A 10,518-nucleotide genomic window follows, 5' to 3' on the forward strand; every position below is an offset into this window, starting at 1 on the left:
GCAAGTAGCGGGCTGTTCTCTAAAAGCAGCAGCAAGTCGGACAAGTCGGACAAGAAGGACAAGTCTGACAAGAAGGACAAGAAGGACAAGAAGGATGGCAAGAAGGACTCCAAAGACAAGGACAAGGACAAAAAGTCCAAAGACAAGGACAAGGACAAGGAGACCAAGGACAAGGACAAGGACAGGAAGGCCTCAAGTACGGGCTCGTCAAGCAGTGCTACTACGACCAGTGCTACCACTCCGAGTTCTGGTGCTGGTGCTGGTGGTCATGGCGCGCGCGGCTCGGCGGCGGACAAGGCAAACCCGTTCGGTGGCAGCGACGGCGATGACGACGACCAAGGAGACGATTCAAACCCGTTTGGAGCCAGTTCTTCGTCTTCTGCTTCAGCGACGACGACGGCCACGACCAGCTCGAGCGCGTCGTCCTCGAGCGCAAAGCCTGCCGGTGGTGCGGCGTACTCGGCGCTGGGGGTGCCGTCGGGACTGATGCCGCGATCGTCGGGTGCAGGAACGACTGGAGGAGGATTGTCGGGCTCCTCGTCCACACTGAGCAGCCGTCGCGGATCCATTCAGTCCACGGCAGACGGCGCGTACACGTCGGCAGCTGGATCCTCGTCGTTGTCCTCCTCCTCCTCCGAGATGGAGCGGGAACGCCAGCGGCAGGCCGAGCAGGAAAAGCGCAAGGAAGCCGAGCGCGAGCGGCTCAAGCAGCGCGAACTCGAGCGCAAGAAGCGGAAAGAAGAAGCGGCACTGCTGGTTTCAAGTGGTTCTCGCAGTTCCACGAGTGGCGGCAGTGGGTCGGCGAGCGGAACGACTGGGTCTGGTGGGCACGCGCCGAATGCTGGACAAAAGTACAAGGTCCTGGCAGACTACAAGGACCCCAAAGACCGCTCCTTCAACCTGTACGAGGGTGAAATGGTGACGGTTGTCACGCCAACACTCGCGATGGGTGACGAGGATCACACGATGGTCAACACGTCCTCAAACCTCAAGGTTGTGATTCCGACGCGTTTCATCGTCAAGGATTACCCTGGTGCGGCCTCCGGGGCCTCCGCCTCTACAACATCAGTTGCTTCTTCCACGGCCAAGCCAGTGGCATCTGCGTCGACTTTTGGTAAAGAATGGCTCGCTGTATTGCTCTGACGTTTTTTGTTTTTGTTTTGTGCGTGCGTGTGCGTGTGCATCCTGACCGTTCCATTCCGTTTTCCCTCAACGACTCCAGCTGCCAGCAGTAGTCGCGCTTCCACGGCCTCTGTATCACGCACAGCCAGTCCGTTTGACAACAGCGACGACGATGACGATGACGATACCGATGAGCCACCACCAAAAGCAGCAGCAGCAGCAGCAGCAGCAGCAGCTCCTACGCCCGCTCCAGCGGCAACAACGAAAACCATGTCCTCCGTATCAAAGCTCGCACGTGAGAGTGACTTTAACGAGGATGAAATCCCCATTGGTCCGGACGGTCGCTTGCTCATGAAGTGTTTGGACTGTGGCAAGCGAGTGCCTGTCGATGATTTGGAGGAGCACTCGGAAGTCTGCTCGAAATCCAACCGCACCGTCAAAGTCTCGGCAAAGGCCGTGCAGTCCACCAAGGCAACGACAAGCTCTCCTGCAAGCATTGCCGCCTCAAAGCTTTCGTCGGTCGTGTCTGTTCTGCCCTTCAGCAAGCTTGGCAAACTTGGCACAAAGAAGAATGCCAATGCCAGCGCCGGTGCATCCAACACGGCATCACCTGCCGCCACAGTCGTGGTGAGCTCTGCGCATTCTCCTCCAATGCCGCTTCCATCGTCGACCCCTGCTTCGGCATCGACCTCTTCGTCCTCCGCGGCAGCAGCAGCAGCAGCAGCACAGGAGGCCAACCCATTCGGTAATGACTCGGATGGCAGCGATGATGAGTCGGAAGACGATGCTTGGAAACCGCGCGTTCGAGCAACCACCGCCTCCATCGATCCGAACGCGACCGTGATCAAGGCTGAGCCGGGCGTCGGGGCGGTTGTCAAGACTGGTGGGGCGGCACCCGTTGCAGCAGCTACTACTGCCAGCGCGCCAAAGGCCAATCCCTTTGGTGGCGACGACGACGATGATGATGACGACGACTCTGACGACGACTCTAGCAATCCATTTGGCGGCAGCGATGGCGGCAGCTCAAAGGCAAAATCGGCAAACGCAAATCCATTCGGAGGTGGTGATGACGACGATAACAACCCATTTGGCGGAGGCGACTCTGGCGCTGCTGCATCCACTGCTGGCTACTTTAACAACGTTTTCAGCAGCACCTTCAAGAGCGATGCACCTGCTGCCGGTGCGACTGCAGCGAAGCCTGTGAGCAAATGGGGAGACTTTGGGACGACAGCCGCGTCGTCGAGCGAGTCGGACGAAAGCGAGTCCAGTGACGATGACAAGAAGAAAAAGAAGAAGCAAAAATCGAAAAAGTCCAAAAAGTCGAAAAAGTCCAAGCGCTCGCGGTCGTCGTCCTCATCGTCGGACGACTATCCCGTGTTTGAGGAAGAAGAGCCCGACGACTTTGATCCTTCGCATCTGGAGGTGTCTGTCAACGATCCCGAGATTGCTGGCAAGGTCAACAAGCAACTGACTTTTGAAGTCACCATGAAGACAGACCTGACCGAGTACCCAACAGACACCCACAAGGTGCGTCGCAAGTACGATGACTTTGACTGGCTGTACGAGTCCATCTGCCTCAATCACCCAGAGTGCATCATTCCGCCAATGCCCGAGCAGCAAACCGCCGTCCAGCGCTTGTCCGAGTACTTTGTCGAAAAGCGCGTGCTGGGCTTGCAGCACTTTATGCGCCGTCTCAGTGAGCACGAAACGCTCAGCCTCGACCGCCATCTCGTTGCATTCTTGTCGTCGACGCCCAAGGAGCTGAAACGCTACAAGAAGCAGGAAAAGGTTGTCAAGCGCGAACTGGGCAGCCACAAACCCTCGAGCGACAAGCACAAGCGCGATCCTCGAATCCAACGAGCGCGCGACTACCTCACCGAGGTTGACAAGTTGCTCAAAGTTTTGTCCAAGCGCGTCGAGATTAATTCGCGAGCTTTGGCTGGTGAGTTTGGTTGTTGTTCTTTTCAAAATGGTGTGGTGAGCTCTTCGATGCGGTCGTTCTCACCTTGTACTGTCGTCATCTTGTGCCTTCTTTGCAGCCGGAGATCCGGCACATGCGGGCGAGACTTTCACCAAGTGGGCCGAGATTGAAAAGGACGGCACTTACACGCAGAATTTGTGCCGTGAAATGGCTGGCACGCTTAACTCTCTCAATGTGGAGCAGGTGAGGGAGAAAGCTTTTGCTCAAGAGCTGCCCATTGACAGTCGTCGTTGGTCGTCAATGATTCGTGACTTTCTATTATTTGGGGTTTTGTTGTTTTGACAATTTCTTCTTGTTGTTCTCACTTTTTAGGAGAAGGCGGGCGAGTACAACTTCAAGATGAATCTCAAAAGCATCTCGGCATACGTTGAGGCAGGCATCGTAAGTGTCAACCATTGATTTGTTGCAGGACGATGATTTCTGGAGCAGCACTCTTTGTGGTTGACTCACCGTTCTTGAAATATCTACATTCAGGAATGGGTTGGTCGGATTGAAGCCGTCGAGGATGAACACCAGTACTGGGCCGAGCAACACGAAACCGCCAAGACTGAGAAAAATGAAAAGAAGCTCAAAGAGGTAAGGCATTTCACAAAGTTGTCGAGACTTCCATCCTTCCTGTGCGCGCTCACTGCATTGCCATGCTTGTGTCGCCAAACTTCAGATCGAACCAAAGAAGGCGTATGCGGACGAAACATACAAGCTGTTCAACGAGGCTCTGAACGACGAGCTGCACCACTTTGACATGCAAAAGGAACGGGAACTCAAGGAGGTCTTCTCGGCCTATCTCCAGACCAAAATGGAGCAACAGCAAGTGCTCATGTCCAAATGGGAAAGCACGATGAGTGCCGTGCGCAAGAAGGTCCATTCCGATCGTCGCACGCTGTATTGAAGACGCCGTTTTGGATGTGTGCGGTTTTTTTTTGTTGCTTTTTCTTTTCCTGCTCTTGGTTGTTTGATTTGCATTATAATCTATCCGATCTGTTTCCGTGCAAACGCTAAATGGCAAAACCCAAAGCAATAACCGACACAGCTGTTTTATTGCGACAACGACAAGCATGCACGCATCACAAGTCAAAGTCTTGCAACAGAAACGTATGAGGACACATGCCGACCTGAAAGACAACCACAAAAACATACGTGCACATACACACACGCACACACACAAAACTCCCCAAAGAGCAATGACGAGAAGGTCGAAATACGACAAAACACAAACGCCGAACCTCCCTCTGTCTCTGTCAAGAGATAGCCCACTCGTTTATCGCTGGGCTGGGGTGGGCTTGGGCGGAAGAGAAAGCCCGGACGGTCGTGGGGTCGGAGCCGGCTTGTTGGGACCAGAAGGGCGCGACGCAATCAAATTCTCGGAACTCGAGTAGTCATTGCTAGAAGTCATTGAAGGCTTGGCAGGGGGCGTGGGCTTGGCTGCGGGCGAGGGCCTCGGCGCGGCCTTGGGCGCGGCAGAGCCCTTGCCGGGATAGTCGGCGTTGGCGTCGAGCTCGCAGTAGTTGCCAGGAATCTTGCCAACAGCCTTGGTGCGCGTGTTCTTGCAGGTGAACCAACCATCCGCCGCTTTGGCCGTGACGAGAACAATGTCGTTTTCAGCCAGCTCGAGCTCGTCGGGGTACTGCGGCGCGTAGGGGTAGATGGCACGGTAGACTTCAAACGCCGCAGAAACACCAGTGGCGGAGGGCCGAGGGGTGGGTGCAGGCTTGACGCTGCGCGGAGGTGATGCAGTGATGGGGCGAGGAGTAACCTGGGCAGCAGCAGCAGGGGCAGCGGCAGCAGCAAGGCTGGGCGGCGCGCGGGAAGGCGGCGCACTCATCGGCTTCATCTGCACCGAGACCGACGACGCTGGGGACACGTACGCATCGTTGCGTTCGATATCAGCCTTGCCCGACGATGACGGCGAGCGATGGACTCGCTTGCGCGAGGACAATCCGCGACGACGGCGCAACAAGAAGATTACGAGCAAGATGAGGAGAAGACCACCCACAAGGCCACCGACAACCCCTCCAGCGATGGCGCCAGCGTTGCTGCTGGAAGAGTCTTCTGCTGGCGCGCCCTGGCTGGGAGTGGCACTTGCAGATGGGGTGACTGGGACAAATGCCGTGTCAAACGAGGCGCAACCGAGTCGGGTCGAGCCTTGGTTCTGATCGTGGATGACAATCGCGCGGTTGGTGACATTCCACGGTCCAGTGAGCGGCAGCCACGTGTCAGTCCACATTTGCTTGTTCACCGCATTGCCGGCCGTAAAGTTGAGCTGGGCCAGCTTGCCTGCCAAATCGCCCAACTCGCAGGCGGTCACGTTGCTGCTCGAGCACGCGGCGTACGCAATGGGGTCGCTGACGGGCGCGTTGGTCGGGTTGTAGTGTCCACCAGTCGAGAGACAGCGCGTGGTATTGCTGGAATAGCCGTCACCCTGGACCGGGTTGACATGAACGTGCCACTTGTGGCCCGTGGAGGCGGCCGAGTCGGTGCGGGCCAGCTTCACTTGCACGTAGGTTTCGGAGGTCGGATCGCTTGCAATCTGTGTCAACGTGACGGCACCCGTGAAGAGGCTGGACTGGCTGGTAAAGTTGGCCACAATCCTCACAACCGGCGCATCGTTCGGGTAGCCGAGCGAGGCGCACACCCATCGCTCGGATGTGGTGCGATGAATGACAATGGATCGACCGGCCACAGAGTAACGGCCAAAGAGCGGGAGCATGTAGTCCCAGCCTTGGAGCGAGTAGCCCGCAATGCGTCCGAGCTTGCCAGAAAGGTCACCCACCTCGCAGGCTTGGAAGCGACGTGCGCTGGTCGTGGTGCATTGGGTGTAGTCAATGGGCAGAGGGATGTAATGGCCACCTGTCGAGGCAGCACCGCAGCGATCCGCTTCCGCCGAGTCAATGGGGAAGGCGTGCACGTGGAAGGGCAGCGGCAAGGGGATCTGCGCCACGCCAGACAGAGCAACACTAATCCAGGTGGGGTCGTTGATCGTCTGCTGGGTCAAGGTGATGGTGCCAGTCACGCCGTTGGTGTTGGCGCCGTCAAACACGGCGGTGACGATGCGTGGCGTCACGTAGGACAGAGTTGCGCAAGCAATGCGGATGGTCGGGGTGGTGGCGTCATGAATGACAATCGAGCGATCCGTCACGCTGGTCGGGCCCGACAGCGGGAGGAAGGTGTCCACCAGCATCGACTTGCCGCCTGCCGTGGACAAGCCGAGGTAGCCTTGACGGTTGGCAAGGTCGCCGAGCTCGCACAAGTACGGCTCCTGAGGCGAGCACAGACCGAGCGCCGCAGTGTAGGGATTGTAGTGCCCAGTCGTGCTGGCACAATCGGGGGCCACAGGGAGGATGTGGACGTGCCACGGGTTTTGGGAGAGCGCCCCGCCGTCGGTGCGCACCAAGTTTGTCAGAATGGTCGTTTCACCATCGGGATCCTCCACGCTCTGGCGCAGGGTAATGCTGCCGCTGACGGGAGAGCCGGTAAAGTCTGCGCGAACAACCTTCACCTGCTTCGGGTAACCGATGGAGGCGCACACCCAGCGAGCGCTCGAGGCGAGGTGCACCACGACTGAGCGACCCATGATGGAGCGCGGGCCAAACAAGGTCACGGAGGGGTCCTGAATGTACATTGGCGCATACGTGAGCTTGCCCCACTTGCCGCTGAGATCACCAATCTCGCACGAGGACAGCTTGGTTCCGCTGGCAGGGTTGCAATTGGTCGCATACGTGGGACTGGCTGCAGCGGCGAACGGATCGTAATGGCCGCCAGTCGAAGGGGCAGAGCAGTCGCCGGGCGAGGCAACCTCAAACTGGTGAATGTGCCAGGACAAGGTCGATTCGGCCTGGCTGTTCAGGCCGGCGAGATCAACAGTAATGTTGGTTGGGCTGGTTGGTGTGGCTTGGCTGAATGTGATGGTGCCAACCACGCCATTCACGCCGTTGAACACTGCGGTCAGAGTGCGCGCTTGGGCGGTCGCTGCGGGGACAATGTCGGCACAAGCCAAGCGAGTCGTGGCCAAATTTGCATTGTGAATGACAATGGAGCGTCCCATGACAGAGTTGGGGCCAGAGAGGGGCAGCTGGACATCCGTCTCAAAGAATCGCTGGCTGCGCGGCATGCCACCCAGCGTGAGTGCCGTGTGCTTGCCAAACAGATCGCCGAGCTCGCAGCCGAAAGGAGTGCTTGGCGTGCACGTGTTGCCGTACGCGGGCTGGGTCAAGTCCACACCCAGCGGGTTGTAGTGCCCGCCCGTGGTCAAGCAGTCCGTGCCATTCTTGGGGTTGACGTGAATGTGCCACATGTGGTTGTTGGAGGTGGTGCCATCCATGCGGAAGACGTTGACATAGACGCTGGTCGGCGCGGTGGGGTCGTTGGCCTCTTGCGTGAGCGTGATGGTTCCAGTCACCACGGGCGACGAGAACCTGGCAATGGCGGTGATTGTGGGCACGCTCGTGATGGACAGTGTGGCGCATGCGTACTGTCCGGTTTGGTTGTTGCGCAAGACAATCGAACGGCCAGAAACCGACCAGCGGCCAAACAGCTGCAAGTTGTTGTCGGCAAAGGTGGTCGAGTCCGGCATGATGGTGCCGTGCTTGCCCGACAGGTTGCCTTCAACGCACGAGGCAAATCGGAAGGGGCTGGACGCGGAGCAGATTGGGGCGTTGGGGTCGAAGGCCAAATCACGACGCGCACCATTCACAATGCTGCCAGAGCTGAACATGGAGCCAACCGAGAGCGCGGCACAGCCTTGTTCGACGGGGAAGGCATTGATCGACCAGTCCAGGGGAGCGACCACGTTCGACAATGCAACGCTGATAAAAGTGGGGTCACTCGGGGATGTTTGCGACAGTGTGATGGTGCCGGTCGCCCATGGCACGTTGCCACCAGTCGAGCTGGCCGCGCTGAAGGAAGCCTGGACGGTTTTGGGCTGCACAACGTACAGCGAGGCGCATGCAATTCGAGCAGCGCCGCCGTTTTGGTCGTGAATGACAATCGAACGCCCAGCCACGCTGTTTGTGCCGGAAAGCGGAAGCATCACGTCGCTCGTAAAGGTTTTCGTGGCAGAGGTGGTAATGTTCAGCTGGTAGTGCTTGAGGGTCAGGTCGCCCAGCTCGCAGTTGGCGGGAGTCTGCGGGGTGCAAAGCGATGCGTAGGTTGTGGGATTCGACGTGTCGACGCCGAGCGGGTTGTAGTGCGCACCCGTCGACGCGCAGTCGCCAGGCGTCGCCACGGGGTTGATGTGCACGTGCCAATTGTGGTTGTTTGTCGTGGTACCGTCTGTGCGGAAGAGCTTTGTGTGAATGCTCGTTGGCGACAGAGGGTCGTCTGCAAGCTGCTTCAGCGTGACGGAACCGTTCACAACGCCGGCAAAGTCTGCGCGAACGGTGATGACTGGGCGCGCGAGGCCAATGGTTGCGCAAATCCAGCGAGTGCCATCGGCTTGGTGAATCACGACGGAGCGGCCAGCGATCGAGTTGATGCCATACAACGAGATGGTGGGGTCGACAAACGACTCGACAATGCGGCCAGGCTGGCCGGCAATCTTGCCATTCACCAGCGGACCAAACTTGCCACTCAAGTCTCCCGTCTCGCAAGACACGTGGCGGGAGGCCGAGTTTGCATTGCACGTCGTCGCGTAGCCGGCCGAGGATGCTGGGGCATTGAACGGGTTGAAGTGGCCACCGACGCTCGCTGCCGAGCAGTCCGTCTCCACGGGGAAGGTGTGAACGTGCCACGGGCGATTGGACACGGAGCCGGTGACACCGTCAAGCTGAACGCTGATGGCAACAGGGTCATACTGGTTGGTCTGCGAGAAGGAAATCACGCCGACAACGCCTTGGGAGTTAAAGTAGGCGTTGGCCGTCTTGGCTGCTGCGGGCTTCAGCGTCGCGCACGCATATCGCGTTGAGCCACCACCTGCGGCGTGGATGGTCACCGCACGTCCCACAATCGTCTGCGGACCCGACAGAGGCAGGTTTACGTCAGCATACTGGCCTTGCGCGGCCAGCGACATGGTGGTCGGAATGTTGAGCTGGCCTTGCTTGCCGCTGAGATCGCCGAGCTCGCATTTCCAGGGGGTGAGCGGTGTGCAGTCGGTGGCGTAGGTGGGAGAAGCAGCAGCGCCGTACGGATCAAAGTGGCCGAGTGTGGAGGCGCAGTCGTTGGTGGTGATGTTGACAGGTGCCAGGTGGACGTGGTAGTTGTGGCCAAAGGTTGCGGCAGAGCCGTCCGACTTGGCAACCGTGGTCGAGTAGGTTGTCGGTGGCAAAGCGTCCCCAGCAGCAAACAAGGCCTGACGGAACGTCATGACGCCGTTGACGTTGAAAGGAGTCGAAAAGGTTGCCTGCGCCACGTTCGAGGGTACAAGCGCATCCATGGTCGCGCAAAGGTAGCGCGTTGTATCGGCGCGGTGAATAACCACCGAGCGGCCAAGGATGGCACGCGGGCCGAACAGTGTCAGACCGCCATAGTCCTCGCCAACAATACGCTGGCCATTGTACAGCTTGCCAAACTTGCTCGTCAGATCGCCAGCCTCGCAGGTGGTGAAGCGGTAGGGCGAGGTTGCGTTGCAGCTCGTCGAGTAGCCAGCAGCAGCGGCGTTGGCGCCGTTCGGGCTCCAGTGCCCTGCCGTGCTGGCGCAGGATCCGGTGGTGCCATCCACGGGCAGAATGTGCACGTGCCAGGGGAAGGCCTCGCCGTCAAACAGACCAAACACTTGTGCCGAGACGAGCACGGGATCAACTGCAGAGACTTGGGAAAAGACCACGCTGCCGTAAATCTGGCGGTCGGGATAGGCAAACACGGCGGACGAAACGCGGGGAGCCACGACACCCAAGTCGGCGCACGCCAGGCGCGTCGTGGCCAGGTTTTGGTCGTGAATCACCACCGAGTGCGGCGTGATGGCGGTTGGGCCAGAGAGGGGAAGAGCCAGACCGGTGAACATGGCCTTGGTCAGCGTCGGTGTCAGCGTGAGTGCACCAAAGCGCCCATACAGGTTGCCAGTGTACGTGCACAGGTCGGGCAGGAAGGGCAGGCAGCCGAGGTCGAGGCTCTCCGAAATGCCGCTTGGGTTGAAGTGGCCACCAGCGTCCGCGCAGTTCGGACTGCCGTTCAGCTGTGTCGTGTGCACGTGCCACTGATGGTCGACGGTGGTCTGCCCATCTGTGCGAGCAAGGCGCACAAGAGCCGTCGTCTCTGACTGCGGCTGGTCCGCAAGCTGCTTGAAGGTGATGGTACCGTTGACCATACCCGAGAACGTGGCTTGCACAGTGACAACAGGCGCCGCATACCCGATGGTGGCGCAAATCCAGCGCGCGCCAGTGGCTGTGTGAATGACATAGACCTTCCGACATCGAGTGGGCAAGATTTGCAGTGAGTATCCGGGGCGCCGAGATGTGACGCCGTCAGTGGGCCAGCTTGCCTGC

General features: G+C 58.9%; 2 protein-coding genes across 2 annotated transcripts; one reads left to right on the forward strand and one right to left on the reverse strand.

The window, feature by feature from the left end:
* Positions 1-48: 48 nt before the first annotated feature.
* Positions 49-4,092, forward strand: CAOG_01404 (hypothetical protein). The gene is made up of 6 exons (XM_004349874.2): positions 49-1,114; positions 1,223-3,064; positions 3,162-3,286; positions 3,416-3,484; positions 3,578-3,679; positions 3,765-4,092. Exons 1-6 carry the CDS (start codon positions 487-489, stop codon positions 3,990-3,992), a joined length of 2,994 nt encoding a protein of 997 aa, XP_004349924.2. The 5' UTR covers positions 49-486; the 3' UTR covers positions 3,993-4,092.
* A 269-nt stretch (positions 4,093-4,361) lies between these two features.
* On the reverse strand, positions 4,362-10,436 carry CAOG_08503 (hypothetical protein; the record flags this gene model as incomplete). The annotated part of the gene is made up of 1 exon (XM_011271783.1): positions 4,362-10,436. A coding segment is annotated over one exon (6,075 nt), but the record flags the coding sequence as incomplete, so codon positions are not given.
* Between the last annotated feature and the right edge of the window lie 82 nt (positions 10,437-10,518).

This window comes from Capsaspora owczarzaki (genome assembly GCF_000151315.2).
Source record: "Capsaspora owczarzaki ATCC 30864 unplaced genomic scaffold supercont2.2, whole genome shotgun sequence".
NCBI classification, from domain to species: domain Eukaryota; class Filasterea; order Ministeriida; family Capsasporidae; genus Capsaspora; species Capsaspora owczarzaki.

What these genes read in the sequence shown, in the direction of transcription:
- CAOG_01404 (XM_004349874.2), top strand. Translation starts at nt 487, where the DNA reads ATGCCGCGATCGTCGGGTGCAGGAACGACTGGAGGAGGATTGTCGGGC. An exon ending in TAATTCGCGAGCTTTGGCTG is followed by an intron (nt 3,065 to 3,161) that starts GTGAGTTTGGTT and finishes CCTTCTTTGCAG; the next exon opens with CCGGAGATCCGGCACATGCG. An exon ending in CATACGTTGAGGCAGGCATC is followed by an intron (nt 3,485 to 3,577) that starts GTAAGTGTCAAC and finishes ATCTACATTCAG; the next exon opens with GAATGGGTTGGTCGGATTGA.